The sequence below is a fragment of the Solanum stenotomum genome, chromosome 10, assembly GCF_019186545.1.
Source record: "Solanum stenotomum isolate F172 chromosome 10, ASM1918654v1, whole genome shotgun sequence".
NCBI classification, from domain to species: Eukaryota; Viridiplantae; Streptophyta; class Magnoliopsida; order Solanales; family Solanaceae; genus Solanum; species Solanum stenotomum.
Window position 1 is genome coordinate 44,780,033 of NC_064291.1, and position 23,760 is coordinate 44,803,792.

General features: G+C 32.4%; 1 protein-coding gene and 1 pseudogene across 1 annotated transcript in view; both read right to left on the reverse strand.

Moving 5' to 3' along the window:
• Positions 1-2,249: 2,249 nt before the first annotated feature.
• On the reverse strand, positions 2,250-7,564 carry LOC125842207 (uncharacterized; annotated as a pseudogene).
• Positions 7,565-20,215: 12,651 nt separating this feature from the next.
• Positions 20,216-23,760, reverse strand: part of LOC125842197 (histidine decarboxylase-like) — a 17,096-nt gene continuing 13,551 nt past the window's right edge. Inside the window, exons 4-5 of the mRNA XM_049521441.1 lie at positions 20,914-21,050; positions 20,216-20,826 (exon numbers count right to left, since the gene is read on the reverse strand). Coding sequence (XP_049377398.1) covers positions 20,248-20,826; positions 20,914-21,050 — 716 coding nt within the window. The 3' untranslated portion in view covers positions 20,216-20,247. The remainder of the gene's footprint in view (positions 20,827-20,913; positions 21,051-23,760) is intronic.

A 23,760-nucleotide genomic window follows, 5' to 3' on the forward strand; every position in this document is an offset into this window, starting at 1 on the left:
TTACAACAATTTCAATCAACAAATAAAACTCATCCACAATCCCCATTACTCCCCAACACAATTAGGAAAGTAGTCATATGTAGTCTAAGAGTTTAACAAAGTTTAGAAGTCACTTGCCTCAAAACACTTCAACTAGTAACTCAAATTTGAGTTTTACCCTTTCGAGCACGCTCCAAATCACCACGATATATTCATAAATGGAATCTCACAATCAATACGAATCTAACAACACCAATATCGTGAAATTTGGAGAAAAGGGTAAAATGGTCAAAAAAATCTCGTTCCGAAAAATATTTTTGAAATCTGGAAATTTTTAGTGAAAAATGTTCCCCAAGAAATTTAGAATCCAATAGTTAAAACCGTTTCGAAAAAGGAGTTGAAATGAGTTCACAAACTCAAATTTTCTATTAAATTCGGATTAGGCAAAAACCCCCAAATTTTTCAGTTGAGATCTCAAATTTTGATGTAAATCCATAAATAATCGATGGAAATCAAAGATATAAGTTGGAAATAACTTACCCAATGAATTCCTTGCGAAAACCCACTTGAAATCACCTATTTTCGAGCTCTCAAAGTCTAAAAATGGAGAAATGGGTATTTTTCAAGTTGGGGGAAAATGGCTACTGTTTTTTTACTTAAAAAGGACTGCTATTGCAGCTGAAACACAACAATAACACCAAAGTTTAAGTCCCCGTTGACCCTCGGGATTCGTTCGGAATGTCCTGCACACAAACTAAATATGTATCCCCACTAAATTCGATGTTCCGGACTCAATGGAATCGTCGGAATTTGAATTCGAGGACTCCTTGACCCGAAATTCAATAAGATGCCAAGAAACTAGTTTAACGCCAAAAAAATCGAAACTCAAACGGAGCGTCTAAAAATTCAACCAAGACTCATTCTAGACTTAGAATCGCCTCCCGAAACCAACGGTACTCTCGGAATTTCAATCTGAGCCTCGGAACCTCATATGTTGACCAAAGTCAACTCTTTATCAAAATTTCACAACTTTAGCAACTTAGGACCTCAATTCTTCGTTTCAACTCCAAATTCGACCCCGTAACTTCACACAGACCCGTTTCGACATTCTAAAACTGCCGGAATCGACGGAACTCCGATCCGAGTCTCGAAACTCCAAATGACTCGAAAAAGCACTTTTTAACGAACTTTAACTCATAAAAACTCAACTTCTCAAAAACTCAACTTTTTACCAACTTTTCCTCAAACCAACTTTACAACCACCAAACATGGGACTCGGGGCAACTACCGAAAGGGCAAAATAGTCATTTCCATGAAAATTACCAAAATGACCTTTCGGGTCATTACATATAGCTAGCCAAAAGTCATAGAAACTATACATCGACTATACAACATAATTTAATTACCTATGCATGAGTTATACACTAACCATACATTATAATATACCTAGAAAACATAATATAGCTCAATTATACATAAAGTATACACTAACTATACATGAAATATACACTAACTATTCAATCTTGATCAATCCACTACTAGAAATTTGACCTAATGGCACGGTTAAGTTACCGTAGCAATAGACTTAGCTACCGTTGCTTTAGCTCTAACGTCACGGTTTAGACAACCGCTACAACAGAAGGCATAGCAATAGATCTATTGCAACGGTTTTTTTCGACGATTACAATAATTGTAGCAGTAGATGACCCTATTGCGATGGTTTCCGGATTAATTAATTGCCAACGGTTAAAGTTGTATTGGTACAGTTATGAACCGTTGCACTAAAGTTTTATGCCACATTTATTTCCAGTCGATGCCGATGGTTAATACCCTATTGGTACGGTTATGTACCGTCGCGATAGCTTTTTATGCAACAGTTCTTTATAGGCTGTTGCTACGATTATTTTAACAACCATTTCATTCTATTGCAACAGTTATTATATGGTAATGCATCAGTTTTAAGCTATTATATAATTGTTGCTCAATGTCTATTGCTACAGTTATTACAGGGTAATGCAACAATTTTATATTTTTTGCAACAATTAATATCAAGCTATTGCAACGATTAATATTAGGCTATTTCAACATATATATACTGTGGGTTTCACATATATTATTAATTGAGCCATTGCAATATTTTTGTAGCATAAAATACACATAAAAAGATCATGGGAAGAAGTTATATATTTCATTACCAAAATTATAATCTAAGATCCATGGTTGCAATTGGGTACGTAGTAACGATAAAAGCAAAATACATAAACATTTTCAGCTATTCAAAAAGGGTGAAATGTACAGATGCACCACACAATCTTCAAAAATAACAGACTTCCAAAACATGGGTAAAGTTAACATCAACTCAATTCAGCTCCTATGTGAAGTCTTCAGTACTGCTTTCATCTCCTTCGATATCATCACCTACATACAATTAATGAAATACAAAATAATTTAGAAATTTTCTTGCAAAAGTTTAATGACTTCAGTGATATATTTTAAAGTTATCACTCTATATCTACAACATGCATAAAATTCAATAAGATTTATGCATATGATTCTTTGGAATAATGGTCATTCTTGGAACAGATTCTGGAGGAGCTTCAAATGCCAACCAAAGTCATTCAGTAGTGGATCATGCAATGTGTTATACAATCACTTATTCTACCCAGATAAATGGACATAGCACAACTCCTTTTAAGGCCAAGACGGGAGTGAGACAAGGAGATCCAATGTCTCCTTACCTGTTTGTGCTAGCTAGCCATGGATTACTTGACTAGAATTTTAAAGTACTTGCAGAAAAATATTGATTTCCACTATCATCCTAGATGCAAAAAAAAGAACATAGTGCAGTTGAGCTTTCCTGATGATCTGCTAATGTTTTGTAGAGGTGATATAAAATCAGTGAAGTGTATTAGAAATTGTTTTATGATGTTCTCTAAAGCTTCAGGTCTGGTTGCAAATGAAGAAAAAAGTAGTGTCTATTTTGGAGGAGTCAATAAACAATAGCAAGAGGAGATTCTGCAGGAGTTACAATATGTGAAAGGTGAACTACATTTTAGGTACCTTAATTGGAGTGCCCTTGAGTACTAAAAGGATTTCCATTGTACAAATTTTGGAGCCCCTAAGTGGTTGTTCATCATGTATTTAGCAGTGAAAAGAAGACTTGCAACCAAAGATAGATTGGCAAAGTGGGGAATCATTCAAGTACTAACCTGTCCTTATGCCAATCTGTAGATGAAGATCATGATCACATTTTTTTTCAATGTGGATATGCAGCAGAGCTGTGGAGAGTATACTACATTGGCAAGGAATAAAAAGAAATGCAATGAACTGGACTAATGAGATAAATTGGGCAGTGCACTGCATGAAAGGGAGAAGCAGCAAGTCCCTTGTGTATAGGTATCCAAGAATAGCTACTAGATTAAGCACTTTAAATTCTTACCCATAGAGACAGCAAGTCCCTTGTGTATAGGTATCCAGAATTTTTCAACAAAAACAGCAGTCAATAAGCTACTTGATCAGGCATATAATTAAGGAGATACATGGAAGAGGCATTAGGTATCCAAGAATAGTTACTAGATTAAACACTTTAAATTCTTACCCATAGAGATAGCTAGCAGATGTGAGAACTTTGTTTAGCAAGGATAGAGCTTATGTCCATACCGACTACTTTTTACTTTGTAACGTTTACTTGGTAAATAAAATGTTTACTTACCAAAAAGAAAAAAAAATCAATAAGATTCAAATGACATCAAGAAAATAGCATAGTTGCAGGAGATATTGGCATACTGCTTCTGGGAATTATACCAGCTAGAGTCTCTATTCAAGTACAGAACATGGCTGGTTTTTCTTCACTGGTCTGTGCAACTACCATATAGTGTTTGATAGACCAGCCTTTTAAGTGATATCTACTTCCTCATGTCTTAGAATGCCTCTCTACAGTTTTGAGCTGGGAGATTTGGAAGCCTAGATGCAAATCGAGATTTGAAGGCTCAAAGGTTTCTACTTACAGAGTTGCGGAATAGGTAAAAAGATTGATGATTCTAATTCTTAACAAACACTTTCCATGTCTTAATTTCAGAGGTAGTTGGAAAGAGTTGTACAGCAAGATTGAAAGAGCAAAGCCAACTATTAACAGATCATGAAGACTAGCAATTTTAGAAAAACTCACTGTTTCAGAGAAGCTAATGAAGTCGCTGATTTACTAGCCAATGTTAGAGTCATGGTAAAGCATGACACATTCTTTACTGAGGTGTTTTGTTTGCCTAGACAAGTGGAAGTTGCACTGAAGAATGATCAGTATGGCAGGCCTAATCTCAAGATCAGAATTAAAAAAAGACATTTCAGTTTCTAACATGTATTTATGCACTTTTATTTTCAGTTATTTTTATACCCTTCAGGGACATGTTATCTCAGATGTGAGTCTATCTTCGAGTTACATCCAAACTTATAGTCTATGTATAGGGCACTTTTTGTACAAGGATGAAATTTTCATCCTTATTAACCCCCATCATTACAAACACAGTCAATACCTGCCATCCATATCTCCAATGTCATTGTCTTGCCTATAATGACTAGTATGTTAACCAAGTACNATGCCATTCACAAGAGGTGTCTGCTAACACAGGCCATTCACAAAAAAATGGTAACACAGGCCAAAATCAACACAGAAGCACTTTTCTGGAACATAAGAGGTGTTAGATCATAGAAGGCCATTCACAGGCTGAAAAATCTAGTCCACGTCAATAATATTCAGTTTGTAGCCATTTTTTAACCCTTTGTTGGTCAACAAAAGATAGATGGTTACAGAATAGCACGGTACAATTTACAATATTTCATGAATAGCATCAGTGCATCACTAACACTTCAATAGCTGAACATTTCTAGAGGCCCTATATGTTAAGAGAATGAACTGAAATGGATATAACAAATAACAAATGGGAGATCTCCTAAAATAGTGGTATATAGAATGATGTTAGCTCATACTTAATAACTCATAGCCGACGAGGTTGATCCTAGAAAATACTCAGCTAACTAAATGGCCGACAAGGCCACAATCAGAATAAATATGTTAACAAAATCGACAAGGCCGTACTCAATAGTCCCTTATAACATAAATGTTACAGCAGTCCAACAAACATTAAAATGCTATAACGAGAAAACAGAATCGACAATAGAGAACTTTGCTAGGGGATACAATAATTTCAAAAAAAAACCACTGGAAAGAGTTTACAAGCTATAAAAGTACGTGTAATATAATCTAACTATGAAATTATCTCGAGATTCATTAGGCAATGATCAAGAGGGCTAGCTTACAAAACTCAAATCACCATCAATTCAGTTAACAAACTAATCCACCAGGAAATCGGAAAATACACTTTAAGTGTAGCCAAGAGTATTAATGTTTTCTACTGTCAAGAGAAAGTAGAGTCGCAACAGAGAAATGAAATAGAGATGCAAGAGAAAGATACAGTAGTAGTAGAAGAAGAAGAAATAATCTAAACAGAGATTTAGCGACACTAACCTTGCTCAGCTATTTGAGCAGAAGTAGCTTCTCTTGGTGAAAGAACGGACAATGCTGCTAGTATGTTAGGATCAATTAATCATGCACGTTGAAGTTGTGCAACTACATCAGCAATAACTTCTTGTCGCATAGTTCTCCTTTGTTCCTCCATTTGTTTCTCCATTTTTTGCATCCTTTCTTGCATTTGTTGCATTTAAAGTTTGTTTAGAATTTGTCAACTTTCTTTTTCAGAGTTGTCTTTGTAACCCCCACTCCATATAGTCTTAGACGTCCCGGATGTTCAGGACCCATGACAGCTGAAAATGCATCAACAGACTGACCATTTGTGCTCATTTGCTTTTCAATTTCCTCCATTTCAGCCTAAGAAAACATATCCAACAAGCAGTCTTGTAAATTAAAATTTAGAATAAATAATTTGTCTTAATAAAAAAATATTATATTGACAGTATTTGTACAATTTTACTAGTTGTGTTCTTATTTGATGCCTTGTACAAACGATCAGGTTTTCTTGTTCTTGTGACCACAAAGAGCTCCTTAGCAGATACAGATTCCTTTTCTTTTTCCTAGTCACATAAAAATAGATATCAGGAATTTCTTAAATAAAAGGTTAAGCCTAGATAATAAATAAGAGAACACACCAATTTACTGCGGATTAAAGCAAAACTCTTTTTGCCTGCTGTGTGTGGATTCATCAGCTTTTTGCGGTTCTTAGTATTTGTTTCAGACATTTTCTGCAAATAAATGAATCAATAATGTTAACCAAAGGCATATTGGTGCTACAGAATGTACTAGACGAGGTGAATGCCTCAATATTTCTTTTTTAACAAATCCAACTAAAGAATATGCTTTGTAAGTACGAATGTTACTGTCATATGAAGCTAAAACTAATCTGTAGATTTCACTGATCAAACTAAGTTTATCCAAAAGGGCACTTAGTTTAGTGAACCTTGATACAAATTTCAGCGATCAAACTTAACTAATAAATAAGTTCTTAAGATTTTTTCTTTTTGAGTAAAGAGTTGAACACGTTACTTTTTATCCTGTTACATTTATATCTTATCAACTTCTAAATGAAATTACTGAGTTTGACATGTTGAGGATAATAAAACTTTATGAAACAGAGAAAAGAATAGCAGAAGAGTTCAGTTAACCTTAATAGCAGAAGAGAAAGTTGATTACCCTTCAAGCAAGAAATTATGATGATTCACTTTCTCGGAAGCATTGCACCCTCAATGAAAATGCACCTGCATGTTATATTGGTCTGCTTATCCTTTGATTGTCTTCATTCACTGATTATTTCTTTCTTACTTACTAGCATATCTTTTAGTCGAAGGAAATGTGATAAACATAGATAATAACAGTTACAGCCACCCTTTGGTCAATCATTTATCTTATTCAAGTCAGAACACAACCAACTATCTTCTTGCTGATGAAGATATTGTTACCTTTTTCATATACCAATATCAAATCATAATTTAATAATGAAAATGAAGACATCCTATCCAAATTTGACAATTGTGAGCTATAGATAGGATCATAGGAACAAGATAAGAGAAGAAAAAATGACTGATAACCACTATTTTTATTGAAGTGTTTGTTATTCCCTATAAGAAAGGGCAGAAAAGCCCTCCCTCACTCCCAACAACATTTCATAAAGTTTTATTATCCTCAACATGTCAAAAAAATTATCCTGTTACATTTGTGAATACCACACTGGAAGAAGTAACAAGCTGTAACAATATTGCAACAGAGAGAATAGCAGAAGAGAAAGTTAAAGAAAAATAAAGTTGCAGCAGCAATTATATCACAAAAGAGATCAGGAGAAGAATAAGCTGGATGTTTGAGATTCTGAAGTACATTTTACCTTGAATTTCTCAGACTTCCAATATTTAAGGAGCTCTCTATACTGACATTCTGGAATATGACCGGGCTTTTTTGCCATTCGAATTTCATCATTGTCATATGGATCGTAATAATTTATCTTCAAGTCACGTCTATGCCTTCTCCAAGCCTCTCGAATTGTTACCAAAGCCCAATCTTTTGCAGCTTCAGGAATAATGTATTTCTCCTACAATTTGGTGTCATTTAGTTCGCCAATTGAAGTAAAATAATTTTACAAGAAATTAAATATTGGAAACTCCAAACCTTAGTATAATCCCATAAATCCTTTTTAGTATCCATGCTCCTCTAATCAAATATATCAAATGGGCAAAAAGTCGCATTTCTTGCCAATGTACCTAGAAAGCTACTTAACTCTGTCACAACGTCTTCAGTAGGACCAACCGGTTGATTTAGCTTATTCAATAAGATCAGTTTACGCTCTTTTCGTGCATGTACATTATGCATTTGCGTTTGACCTCTTTTGTTTTTACTGGAATCACCTTCAGCTATAAGAAAATATAAGAAATTAGAATTCATAGATGAATTTAGTAAGTTTCTAAGTTTATATGTTACCTTGTTCTTCAGGTTGTTCACCAGTTGGAGGAGTGACAGAGTTCATTTGCACTTGATCCTCTATAGGTTCCTGCTCAAGAGGCTGCTCCTCTACAGATTGTCCATTAGCTTCAGATTGTGGTGCTTCTGGTTGTTGTTTAATCAATTTAAGCAGATGTCCTTTCTCTGACTCTATAGCTTGAACAATTTCATTTGTTGTCAATAGGCGTCGTTTTTTATTTGCCAAGAATGATAATGATCCAGGTTTAGCATATGTCTTATTTTTTGCTCTTTTGTTTCTTTTTGAAGACTCTTGTTGACTCATGACTATCTAAATCTGTGTAAAATAAGACAGAAGAAGCCTCTTAGTGTAGAATTTTCAAATGTGAAGAACAAAAACAATGAAAGTGAGAAGAACAAACAACCATAGGATCAGTAGCTGAAGCATATTATCAAGAATAATTCTCCTCTTGTTTCTTATTTGAAAAAATTTGCTGGTCAAGAAATCACTTTTCAACCATCCAATAAGGAAAATTCTAGCTCAGGGAAGATGAATAACAAGCAATGGATTCAAGCTGAAGTTGATTAACTAATTTATATCTTAACTAGTTTGAAATCTAACTTTCGAGAGCCTGCTACTCAATGGGATTTTAGAGAAATGGCAGAAGATGCAAAGAGAAGTATAACAAAGCAATAAACAAAGAATCTTAATTACTAATACATCTATAGTACGTACCAACATTAGCAAGAAAATATTCCAGAACAAATAAGCAGAAATCAAACAACTAGCAGTAGCAAATAGGCAGAAATCCAAATAGAGTCCAATCGACATTCATACTTTATATGATGCAACTCAAAAAGGTATTTATTACTCACTACAAAAAAGTTAAGAAGAGAATGTATTTGAACAAGTTCGGAAGATCCTTTGTCAATCATCAGCCTCCATCCAATCCCAATCGGTATCATCAAAGTCATCCTCCTCTTCTGATGTTTCCATAGTTACATCTTCTGAATGTTGTGCAAGGGCAGGCAGATCAATGATATCAACAGGGAGATCTTCTCTCGACCATCTAACATCTACATCGAGTACTATTTCTGATGAACCAATGTCATCGTTAGTCTCTCTCCAAAATGTTTCTTCAATATTAGGACAATTCTCTTCCTCCAAATCATACAAATCCACCGGGACTTTATTTCTTGCATAATATACATTTTTCTCAATTGGGTCTTCCACATAAAAAATTTGATGCACTTGAGATGCTAGTACAAAAGGATCATTCGTGCTGCATTTTTTATTAAAGTATACTCGAGTCAATCCATATTCATCGACTTCGTTATGAAACCAATCACATCTAAAAAGTACAACACTAAAGCAACCCCAATAATCAATCTCAATGATATCCTGAATAATTCCATAATAGATAACCATTCCATCGATAGGATTTTGGTCCCTAGCACTAGCAAAACTATCTGTTGTTGCTGACAAAGTCACTCCACTATTCTGAGTCTTGCAAGGGTCATCCCGTGTCTTTGTATGAAATCTATATCCATTAATGAAATATCCAGTATATCTTTTAGCCACAAAATTAGGCCCTTTAGCTAGCCATCTTAAGTGATTGGACACTTCAATATTTTTAACTTTATCCCTAAACCAATCACTGAATTCTCTACTATGGATCTGTGCTTTTACCCATGCATTTCCTCTGGTACGATTATCAATTAAATGCTTATGTTCCCTGCAAGCATGATATGCAATTTAAACAATGTATATTTATTAATGGAATTTAAAACACATTATCATAACATATAAATGATTTTTAAAAATAAATGACTATTTTATCTTACTTTATGAATGTCTCTACTTTTTCATCTCCAGTATTGAACAAAGCATATCGATGAGCTTCAAACCACTCATGATGCTCCATGTTAAAAGTCTTGTATTTTCTTTTATTCATACTTCTGATTGGATGACCTGTCTTAGGAAATAAAGGAGAAACATCACCTTCCTCTGTTTGATTGTCCTCATCATCCTCGGTTTGATACCTACTAAATGTTGTCTTCACCATATCAGGTAGGTATCTCGAAATAAAGGTCAAACACTCTATAGCTGAAAAACCCTCTACTATTGCCCCTTCTGGATTTTTTCGATTACGAACAAGCCCCTTAAAGTCACACATAGTTCTTTCAATAGAATACATCCAACGCAAATGAGTCGGGCCTCCAAGCTTAATTTCATCCACTAAATGAATAGGAAAATGTGTCATTATATCAAAAAGGGATGGAGGAAAAATCTTTTCAAGCTCACATTCTATATCTATGATTTCAGCCTTCATTTTCTCAAGATCGCTTCTTTTTATAACCTTACTACATATGGCTCTAAAATAATTTCCCAATCTAATCAAGACCAAAGACACATTTTTGGGCAACACTTTTCTGACAACAACCTGGAACAACTAATGTAATATGAAATGAGCATCATGGCTTTTGTATCTTGATACTTTCATTTCTTCAATTTGCACACGACTTGATATATTAGAGGCAAATCATTTTGGTAACTTGGCATCTTTTAAAACGGTGCAAAATAACCTTTTCTCTTCTGGTTTCATAGAGAAACAAGCTTTAGCCAAATGAATATTTCCAGTATCACTATCTTTTACTGGTTGAAGCTCTTTGCGTATCCCCATCTCATGCAAGTCATAGCGAGAATTTATATGATCTTTGGACTTTCCAAGTATATCCAATAAAGTCCCAAGCAATGCATCACAAATATTCTTCTCTATGTGCATCACATCAAGATTGTGCCTCACTTTGTTGGTTACCCAATATGGCAACTCAAAAAATATGGATTTTTTTTCCATGGACCATCATTCTTTCATTTTCTTTTCTTTTGGCTCTTTCCAAAAACATTATTGAATTCACGAAGTTCTTCAAGAACTGGTACGCCTGATAAGGGAGTAGGTGCAACTTTATGCTCCTCTTTACCATTAAAGGATTTTTTATCTCTTCTATATGGATGATCATGAGGTAAAAATGCTCGATGACCCAAATAACACATCTTACGACAATATTTGAGATATTGGGAACAAGTATTATGATTACAAGTGGGGCATGCCCATTTCCCCTTGGTACTCCATCCGGAAAGCATTGCCAATGCTGGAAAATCACTAATTGTCCACAATAAAGCTGCACGCATTATAAATGTTTGATTTGTTACAACATCATATGTTTCCACTCCCACTTCCCATAGTTCCTTCAACTCTGCAATCAGTGGTTGTAAGTATACATCTATATCATTTCCAGGAGACGATGGACCTGGAATAATCATTGACAACATTATATACTCCGACTTCATGCAAATCCATGGTGGTAAGTTATAATTCATCAACATAACCGGCCATGTGCTATGGGAAATGCTCATAGTTCGGAATGGATTAAAACCATCGCTTGAAAGACCCAATCTAACATTACGAGCATCACTAGCAAAGTCAGGGTGCAAGGAATCAAAATCCTTCCAAGCTTCCCCATCAGCAGGATGTCTTAAATTTCCATCTTTGGGTCGTTCAGTATCATGCCATCTCATAGCTACAGATGTTTCAGAACACATGAATATCCTCTGAAGACTAGGCTTTAAAGGAAAGTACCTTAAAACCTTTGCTGGAATTTTAGTGACCTTATTAGTCAAGTCATCACGAACATTCTTCCATCTAGAAGATCCACACACTGAGCACTTGTCTAACTTTGTAGTGTCATTCCAGAATAACATGCAGTCGTTAGTACATGCATGAATTTTTTCATAATGAAGACCCAAATCTTTTATCACCTTTTTTGCCTTGTAGAAAGACTCGGGTATCTGAGCAAAGGGAAATGCCTCTTTTATCAAGTCTAACAAATCTGAAAAGGCTACATTACTCAACTTGTGAATGCATTTAAACAAGTATAACCGAATGGTGAAATTCAACTTAGAAAAGTTCTTACACCCCGGATACAACTCTTGTTTCCCTTCTTCCACTAATTTGAAAAATCTCTTTGCATCTTCAGATAGTCCCTCTCTTACTCCTTCATGCCTCAGGTCATCTGCTACATTTCTAAAATTATCTTGAAGTAGTTTATCAATACCGTCTTCTCTGTCGAAAGTTTCATCATCATTGGTTGGATGTGGCTTATTTCTCATGGAAAACCCATTTGGTGTATCCATGAACAAACCCATGACAAATCAAGTGATCCTCCACCACATTTCGACAATGCCAATAACGATTAAAGCACTTCTTACAAGGACATAATATTTCATCTCCTTGGGAAGCTCGTTCAAATGCCTTATCTAGGAAATCATTAACTCCATGGATATACTCATCGGTGGATCTTCGGAGATCCATCCAACTTTTATCTCCAACATCCATTGAATATCCTATGTTACATGAGCAAAACATTCAAGAAAATAATTCATGAGTACAAGCAGTATCAATAGAATTTTACCTTTCAAAGTTTCAAGATATTCTTTTACCTTTTTGTTTTTAACAAAATCATGATTGTAAATGATCTAATATAGGTCATTAGGTAAGTGCAATTTAGTTACATAACCTATATTTTACTTGATAGTTTAATTCCTCAATTTATTCTATAGTACATTGCAGGTACTGCCTTACTACACAGAAAAAATGACAGATTATGGTGACTACTTTGTTTCTTTTCAGGATCACTTGAGCTGACCTTCAAGTTGGTTATGCTTTAAGTCTGAGTACATTTAGATTAATTCTAAACAAAAAACAACATGATTGCATAAAGTGTGTTCTGAGGACAAATTTAGCATTTGATTTAAGTTGCCTTTAGCTTGAGAATTTGAGAAGCATCTATGCACCTTTTTTGCTTTTCACTGAAATATATTTTACATTCTACTGCAGGGATGGCAATATTCCAGTTTTGTTCATCCAAAGTACTTGATGAAGAAGTGTGAATCTATCTAGCGAAGATGAGGTAATTATCTTTGGTTTTGGCAGTTTAGCAATCAATAAATGTTATTCACATTTCCTGTAATTCATTATTTTGTTGAAGGTTGAAAAAAATTATGTAGGGGCATGATTTCCTGTAATTCATGATTCTGTTGGGTGTAATGTTGCTCCTGGCAGTTTTACAACTTGGTTTTCAAGAAATGTCTTGATGAGATCATTTTAGATCACTTTAAACTATTAACCAAACAGCAAGCAGTACACATGAAAGTATCCTAGGGTAGTACAAATCCTAGAGCTAATGAGCAAGAGTAGAATTGATATAACAGGGGACACTATATCTTGACTGCATCTGCTACATTTTCATTCACAACAACTATGATAATATTAGGTGAACTCACTAGGTTGAGGAAAGGAGAAATGATCTGGAACACTAGTATGCTGCATAGACAAAGAGTTATATTATGCTTGGCCTTTTGAGAACAAGCTGCTAGCAAACTTCCGGCAACAAAAATAAAATGTTCCACTTAAAGGGAATGTGAAGTTTCTATACAGGACAGAGATGTCGAAAACGTACTTCTCATCAGCCATAAAACTAGAGAAATCACAATGGTCATAAAGTGATGAAACATATGCATACATTGTGGTTTTCCAGAACACGGAAGCTTAGGAACATGAAATTTTTCCAACACATAAATAAACATACTAGAACAATCATTATGTAGATACTATAAATAAATTAAAAGAGAAAACATGAGCAATAGGTTTCAACATCCAAAATCCAATAAAATGGAGTTTTCACCAATTGTTTTATATATATTCCACATCAGTTGAAAACATATTTTGTTTAACTTAATGTATCATCTATGATAGTAGCTATATCAGTATACTTTGGCAACATTCATAATGATAAGCAAATCAAAATACTTCAAACTTTAGACAAATGAAAAATTTTAGTTCACATAGATAGACAAAACTCATAATGCAAATCAAAATACTCAAAGCCCTAGGACAAAATCAACTACAAAACATTAGTTGTTCCATAAAAATGAAACCCAACTTCACAATGATTTTTCACAAAGTTATCGATTCTTCACAAAATTTGAGTTACAAACTCTAAACTACAAATGGATTATGTCAAACAGACCTAAATCAAAACAAATAACATACATTTCAACAAACCCATTTGTTATTCTTTAAGATTACTTAGAAGCCCTTACATAGAATTTCTGATTTTGGAAAATAGTACATGTATAATCAAATAGAGACAATGAGGACTTAGAAATCACCTTAAAAGTAGTACCCCTTTATCTGCAGAAGCTTAATTTTGAAGAAGACTACTTTTGGAGAAGAAGACCACTGAAGATGAACACTTCATACTGGAGAAGAAGACCACTGTAGCTTATCACTGAAACTGATTTCTTCACCGGAGCTCAAAATTTGTTGTCGACGACGAAGGAGTCACCGAAGTTCTGAAATTTTAGGGCTTTGATTTGATTAATGGAGAAGAAGACCACGCACTCGTCACATTGATTTTTGGTTATTGGAGAAGTGGAATGGGTATTTGGAATATAATGTATTTTGTTCACTAAAATAAAAAAGGTGCCGGTCAATGAAATTAGTGGAGGGAAATAATTTTTTACACATCAAATTTGCGGGTTGGGCAATTTTATTTACTTTTCACTTAAACAAACCGTTGCCACAGGTGTTATTTTGCCACGGTTAATAAGTATGTGGCCATAGATAATCTATAGCGGCGATTATTTAAATGATGCCACGGTTTATATTAAGAATTACTCTATTTGTTCGAAGGATATGTGGCAACGGTTATAACTGTGGCAACACATACTCTATTGCCACGGTTGTAAAATTGTTGCCGAATAAGCGTTGCATTAGGTCAAATTTCTAGTAGTGATCCAAATTCACTTCTAAATAGTCCTGAGTTTTAAATATGAAATCTTCTTGTTATTTTGAGTCTTTTGATATATAATTCGCTCAAAAAACAATTCACATTTACGATTAAAAAAAAAGATTGTTGAATTTTTCTATTTTCTTTTATTTTTTTAAATTTTTTTTAAAAGAAAGAGGGACGAAGAAGAAAAATGGAGGAGGAGGATGATGATGAAGAAGAAGCAGGAGTGCCATTTCTTTGGAGAAAAAAATGGTTATTTACCATTTTCTGTATTAGAGATTTTTTTTTAAGTGGACTATTTTTCATCTGAAAAATCTAACTCAATGAGCATTTCATTTAAGGAAAAAATATCTAATCACATATACATCACTACCATATATATTATATTTATCTCTTGTTTTAAATAATTACACATATTATCACTTTTAATATTTATACTATATTTTAAAAGATTTATTAAGATACACAAATCCCTTAAATATGTTATTGAATAATTATCTTAAATTTAAACTCCTTAATTAATGCTCATTAACAAGTTAATTTTTTTCTATTCTCATCTGCCGTCAATCGTTCCCCACCCCATGTCCAGCAGCCCACTTTCTTTCTTCTTCTTCTCCCTCTTTAATTTATTCTTCATTCTCTATCAATACATATTTGCATGTTCAAATCAGTATTTTACATATAAGTTTGTTTTTATTGTTTTATTATTCTGATGTATCTTGATATGTATCTGAGTTAAAATTCATAATGTTCTTATGTTCTTAAGTCAGATACATAAATGTGTCACACCAATAATTCAATATTACTTGTTCCCATCCATTTTACTTGTTATGGTTACTAAAAGTAACAGCTCAAATATACTTATTTTAGACTAGTTAAAAGTAATCATTTTAACACATTTATGTTCAATTTAAAAAAGTTTTACAAATTAGGTTTTAGAAATTAGTTCAATTTTAAGAGTTCATGTATCTGACTTAATATTATATGTATTTATGAGAAAATTTTGAGATGCTAAAAAGGGAAGAATTTTGAAAAAAATTACTCTCTTTTTTGGATTAATGATAAACAGATACTCTACCATCGTGATTTTTCTTAAATTTGTGTGTTTCAGTTACATTTCATATTTAGATACATATAATTATATGTATATGCTTATTATGTATCCGAAATACATATTTTTGAATATAATGTATGAAACTAATACTTGATACATCAAATTAATAATAGATACATATAAAAGATATATGAAATTAAAATTAGATCATCTACATAGATACATGAAATTAAAACTAGATACATCTAACAAAGACATTAAATAAAGGCTTAAGTCATACACAGCCCCTTAAAGTTGTCCGCATAATTCACTTAGACACCTCAACTAGGACTCGTACCTATTGAACACTTAAATTGTTCAAAACATATACCTATTAAACACAAAGTACTTACGTGGCAAAATAAGTGTACCTCATCGTTGTTGAGCGCGTGAATAGGTTCCTATTTCATTTTTCAAATTTTTTTTAGATAATTTGTTACTTTTTTCACACTTGCATACATTAAATAAATAACTATAAAAATAAGCTCTTAATCAAGAAAAAGAAACAACCCCACCCCACACCCCTTTACATGCCATCTTCTTCACTCCATCTTAAAAATCTCTTGCACTTCGTTTTCAATCTACTTTTTTTTTTCATTTTTTGTTAAAACGAAAACCTAAATCTGCTAAACTTAATTTGCTAGTTAAATTATTGTTGTGTCATCCCCAATTAAACTTTTCAATGTCATATTATTTAAATAAAAATCCGGCCAAATTTCTTTGCCATGACCCCGCCACATCCCTTTCCCATACACTCCTTGATGATTATTTTTACTAGCGGTATTCAACAATGGAGGACTAATATTATCAAAACCTAAAATCAAATGCGTCAAAAATAATTCCGGCGAAATTCCAGTTTTTCCGGTAAGACTAATACAAATATGAAATTATTTTCTTTCAAATTGTTAAAAAATTCAAATCCTAAAGAACTCACAACATAGAAGAAGAAAAATAAAATATGAGAATTTGAATTGATGATTGAAAAAAAAAGTGAGATTGAGAGAAATGACAACTAAATGTTGATGGATATCGGAATAAACGAGAGGGACAGGTATATGAGTGGAAAAAAATACGTTGAGACAAAAAAAGGTGAAACAAAGATGATTATCCTTGATTTTAGTCACGGCGGCTCTGTTCCGGTAAAGAAAGCGGAAGGATGGACGAAGAGTGGATGGGTGGGTTGGGTGGGGTGTTCTGGCAAATAAGAAAAGAGTTTGTCTTTTTGTTAAAAACATAGTTTTTCGATTATTTTTCTTTTTAATTTATTTTTTACTTTTTATTATGGACAAAATGCCACATGTCTTTTTCTTATTTGTTACTATGCCACATCATTAGCAAGTGTATGACACGCGCTCTCTATTTTTAATTGATTGTCACACAGTGTTCAATAGGTATATTTTTTTAACTAATGAAGGTGTTCAATTGGAACAAGCCCAAGTTGAGGTGTCTAAGTGAATTATGCGGACAACTTTAAGGGACCGTGTATGACTTAAGCCTTAAATAAATCTAGATACTTCTATGATACATATGAATGTACATGTATGATGTTCATGTATCTAAGTGTTTAGTTGGTTGCATACATCATATATTAATATTTGATAATAGATACATCAAATTAATGGATTTATTATTTTAAGAGTAACAAAATAAAATAAATCAAATTAAATGACTAATATATACATGTTTTTTAATCTTTTATTAATAATATTAATGAATTTAGTATTTCAAAGAATAATAAAATAAATAAATTAAACATGCCTTGATTTTCGCCTTATATTAAGGGATTTGATTAATTTAAATTTTCAAAAATAATTGTCCATGTATTCTGAAAATCCTTAATCATTTCTATAATTAAGGAAAATCAGTTACAACCAATTAATTTAAACAAATAAAATATGTATCTCACTTTTAAAATTAGACATATATATTTATCTCACGAATTCCAACTCGTGTATTTTAAGCATAAAATATGGTAGAGAAAGTAATATTTGAAATTATTAAAAATCTTAATAAGTAATTAGGACATAAACTAGTGGGGTTTATGCAGTTTGCCCTTTATTTAATTTGCCCTTTGTTCCCCTCTAAATTCCAAAAATAAGGGAATCTACTTCACTCAAACATACATCGCCAAACAGTTCAACAGCTCCAAATGCCAATAACACGAAAAAAGAACTGGTCAAACCTTTGAATTGGTCTTTTTAACTCTGTTCACACTAAGATCTTATTTGGTATTATTGCTAAAAATTATTTATTTTTTAAATAGCTTTTCAGGGAGGTGTTTTTGAGGAAAATGAACCAATTTGTGGTTGGTTAATTTATTTAAAAAGTATTTTTGATAAGTTATTATGTTTGTTATCTTTTTTAAAAAGTATTTTTGAGAGTCAAATTACGAAAAATGATTAGTAATAATGCATTTTTAATATTAAGATTATTTATTGAGAGAAATTATTTTAAATATATATTATAATTTTTTAATTAAATTTTTATTTTTTTATTAAATTAAAATATACATATTCAAATTTTCAATTAATATTACACATAGATGAATAAAAATATTAAATATTGATATAATATTAATATTACTTAAATATAATTTAAAATATCAAGAAAAATAGATTTAAAATTATTTCACAAATTAAATCCACCACAAAATAAATAAATATAAGGGATATATTGATAAATATGTATATATAGTAGAGATATTTTAGTCTTTAAATAAATTATCTTCTGTTTCTGCTTTTTTTTAAGAAACTGAATTTTTTTAGTTTCTTCTCAACAACCGAAAAACTGTTTTTGCTTCTATTTAAAAACAGTTTTATAGATTAGCCAAACACCTTATCTTTTTTAGAAAAAATACTTTTTTTTTCAAAATAAATGCCTTTTGGCCCGCCAACAACAACATCAAACAAACTTTACTTAATCATTGAAAAATAGATTAAATTTTAGGAATAGCAAAGATAAAAAATATATTAGTGTTCTATAGCTATAGTTTTGCTATTTGTGTTTCATAGCCAAATTATGTTTGCTATGGAGCATCTGATTTGTATAAATCGCGACGATTTGTATAAATCGGGTGCTAATTTGTCTGTCTATGAAAATTGTGTTTGTATATGTATATGTTCTCTATATTAGGCTAGAGTGACGAGCGAGATTGGGAGACAGAGAGGAGAGAGGCGAGCGAGAGAGGGCAGAGAGTGGAGAGAGGTGAATTGTATATGTATATCAGTTAGATAATTGTATATATGTAACTACTATATATGTATATGTATCAATGATTGTGTTATATTTGCATAAAATTTGAATTAGTATACAATTGAATCAAGTTTAAACATTTGTATTTGTATATCAGATCTCTCTCGCTTTATACAAATACAAATTATACATTGTAAAGCGAGAGAGAGAAAAGAGAAAAGAGAACTGGACATGGAAAGATTTGTATTTGTATAATTATAAGTGTATAGGACAAATCAGAGATATGCATTTGTATTTGTATATACGGTCTCTCTCGCTTTATACAAACACAAACTATACTTTTGTGTTTGTATAAAGTGAGAGAGGCGAGAGAGATGACTGAAAAAGATGAGAGTGACAAACCAGATTTCAGAGAGAGGAAAGAGAGACAAATGACAAGATGTTTGCTGCCAATTGGAATTAAATGAAACTGTAACTATAACATTTATTTTGAATTAATAGTTTGCTATAATGCACAATTTTCCCTGAAAAATATTAGTCTATATAATAAAAATTCAATACATGTGATACGTACTAAAAAAACAAAAATCAGTCAAGAACTTCTTGTCCTAATTATGCACAAAGTAAACTATATTAAGTTTAGCATTATGCAACAGTCATAATTTAACCTCTATTATTTCTAAGTTATGAGCCTCAGGAGATTTCGGCTAATATTCCTCATTAATACTTAAAACACTAATGATCATAACAAACAAACGGAGAGAAACATCAGATCTAACTATCATCGATGTGTACTCATCTTTTAAGTCCAACACCTCTTTTTATCTTTGAAATACACAGCTAGATATATTTCAATTTACTTTGATATTTGATTTTAGGAGGTTCCAAGTAGCTAATAAATGTAGAGGTTATGACGATAATACATGTTTCAAATACACCAACTATTCCTACAAGATGATGTAGTCTTGTTTCAAATATACCAACTATTCCTACAAGATGATATAGTCTTGTTTCAAATATGAATTAACTGTAAGTTAATGTTATACAATTATCATAAAAGATTGTCCAAACTTTTTTATTAAAAAATGATACAATTATGTCGTCTAGTAGTACAATCAAGTATACAATTCACTATTAATTTTAAAGTGGCAGATGATCTTGTCTTGTTTGTCTTCTAAGGACTAATGTAATCAATCTTATGGTAAGAGCATGCACAATTTTGAGCACCAATATCCTCTCCAACACAAGGAGGATTGGTCTTTCCATTTTGATACCATACTTTTCTTTGTGGAACTAGTTCACTGATGAAATTGTCAAGCATCTCTCGTGTGATGCCTGGCATAACAATAACATGTGCCATATCTTTGACGCATGAAAGTTGCCAACGACGGACAAATTCATGGTCACGAGGTCTTTCAAGTACAACTATGATACTAAGCTCATTCAGCATGACACTTATCCCTGCTTGTTGAAGACGATCTTTCAAATATTTGGCATTGTCAAGACATCTTTTAACATCCTTTTGTAGGCCAATTTGACCTTTTGCACTCAAGCTATACCAAAAGAGAATTGGAGTTAAACCGTTACGACTACCAAAAATAGTGGCATCCACAAAAGCAATGTACTCCACATTTGTTGAGAGATTATTGATGTAGCTTTTTCTTGTTATTTGGACACCACAAGGCATTGGGCATCCTAAGAACTTGTGACCAGAAATTGTGACACTTCCAATTGGTTTCTTGAAACTAATCATCTGTTGAAATTGCACAAAGAATAATTAGAATGTCGCTCTGAGAATTACGAAAGAGTTTGTTAGAAGTAAGAAGCAATTGAAGCTCACATTGTTTATAAAAAGGGTCATAAGACCACATAGTGCTGCATCACAATGGATGTAAAACCTATCTTGTGAATAGCCACAATCTTTGAGTGTTTCAAGAATAACATCAACATCATCAATAGCTCCTTTGAACGTAGTTCCTATATATAGTTAAAAGAACCATCAAGGGAAAAGTCGTAAGAGGACTAATTACTTCATAAAAGAAGAAAGAAAAATGATAAGAGGTTGGAGTAAATACATACCAATTGTGACATTTATAATTACTGGTTTGTCCTTATTTTGAAATAACTTTTCTCTTAAATCTGAATAATCCATCTCCCCATTTACTGATGTGTTAAATGTTTCCGAATCCATTCTATACATTCTTGCAGTTTTAAAGACTGAGTAATGAGAGTCTTTTGACGCATATAATTATATTCCATTAGGAAGTAGCTCTCGCCTACACAAATAATGTTAAGAAGTGTAAGAGTGTGAAAACAGTATAATTTGTCATAACATCTTCTCAAAATATAGAACTAAAACTTACCCTATCAAAATACCATGGAGATTGCCTTCAGTGCCACCATTGGTAACATAGCCCCAATATTGTGTTGGGATATGAAAGGTGATTAAGGCGTCATGTGGAAGCTTACAATTTGTAAATCATATAGTTGATGAATCAAATAACAAGAAACTTATACTAAAAATTAAAATATTATTATATCAAAACTAATATAAAGAAAAACATTGAAACTTTAGAGAGAATAAATCTCCCCATAAGCAAGACTCTTAAACGACTATATTGTGGATGTTATTGTTTTTGTGTTAGAAGAAACAAACCTATATTTATAGAATCCTAAAACCTTTTCTTACTAGAAAATGACTAGTTACTCCAAAATCTTTTCCTAAAAGGAAAGAATAAACCAAATATGAAAGAATATTATATTTTCTTTTCAGGAAAAGTAAAAACATTTATGGTAATGTTTTGTCTTTTACTTTAAGGAAAAATAAACCTTAAATTATAGTAAGAAAATCAAGGCAAAACCCTAACAAATCTACCCTTTTGGCTGGATCTTCTTGACAAAGCTTGATCTGTCTTCTTCATTGCATGATAATCTTGTTCTTCACAAAATCTTCATCACTGTTGCTTGTCATGGTTAAAAATAAAGTTTAAAATATATGGGTTAAAAATATTTTTTTTTTATTCTTAAAAATTGCAACAACAGGAATGTTGAAAATATGGTTAAAACTTTTTCTCCACATATAGCTTTACAAAAATCTTCATTATCATAAAAGTTGTTGCAAATTGATTTGAAACCACATGAACCTTTCTTCAATCTTGTTGAACCAATATTGGATCATTGAACCATGTGCTCTGATACCACTGTTATGGAATGGAAGAAACTAGAAAGAGAAATTAAAGAGAGAATGAATGGTACTATATGATTTGCAAATTGTAAGCTTCCGCACGACGCCATAATCACCCTTCATATCCCAACAAGTGGTATTAGAGTCTTCCATTGATCTTAATGGATCTGTGAGTTCATTAAAAAAGAACTTTCAATCACTTTATTTTCATACATATTTTCAACCCAATTTTAACCCGTGCTTTTATTTTTAACGCAGGACCAATTTTAACTCGTGCTTTTATTTTTAACGCAGGGCTACTTATAACCAATTTTAATCCATACTATTTTAAAAATTGATTTTCAAACCATGACAAACAATACACTTTCTTTCAATGTCCCACAAACCTTCAATGGTGAAAATTATCAAATTTTGGCAGTTAGGATATATGAAGTCTTATCTTGAGGCTACTGATTTGTGGGAAACTGTAATGGAGGATAAACTCATACAACCACTGCTGAAATCAAACTTCACTCAGAAGGGAAAACCAAAATTGTAATTCAAAATTCAGTTGCAGATTCAAGCTTCTCTAAACTCATTGTATTTGAGACGACAAAAGAAGCTTGGGAAAAAACATGAAAAGGAGAAAATATTCTCAAGAATAAGTAAGTGTTCAAACTCAAGTTAGATACACCAACTTGAGTTTGAGGGGGAATGTTGAAATTTGGTAGAATCTTTTTATTTTTTTCTTTTTAGTCTAAAAATATTTTATAGTATTTAATTTCCTTTCAAGTCTAGTATTTACATTAATTGCAAAATATATAGTTTTATTTTAGTTTAATAACTAGAAGGATTCTCCTTTAGTTTAGTATCTATAAGGATTCTTCTTTAGGAAGGATTCTCCTTAATTATTTATAAATAGGGATATACTCTTCTATTTGAATCAATGCAAGAATTAATACAAAGAGTTATCATTCATTCTCTCTTTAATTTCTCTTTCTAGTTTCTTCCATTCCATAACATATTGATCCTTTCCAATTTCCCAGAATTGTGCAAACCAATTCAAAACAGCCACTTCGAAGTCTTTAGAATGGAAATTGACAGTGTTTTGAAGGAAAGGATCACCACAATTGTTTAGGTGAAACTGCAAAAGTGGTGCTAAAGATGCATAGTGATCATAACATATGTTGACCGGATAACCGAAATGAAAATTGACTCGTTGTGTAAGTGTGTCCAAATAATTGACCAAGATAGTGTCCAAAGAGGGACCATCATTCTTCAATCCAGGCTCCATCACCTCAAGTTCCAAGTTCATCCTTTGGCCTGTCCCTGATTGTGACACATTCTGTTTTTTGTTGTGCCCATTCGGAAGCAAACATCGCCGTGCTAAACTTCTGGGTGTCATGGGTGAAGGCTCAAAATCCTGTCAAGAATCACTATCCAATTTAAGATATAATCAAGTAAATAAAAACATATTTTTATCTAAATTTTTTTTTGGTCAATAAGATACTTATATTAATAATT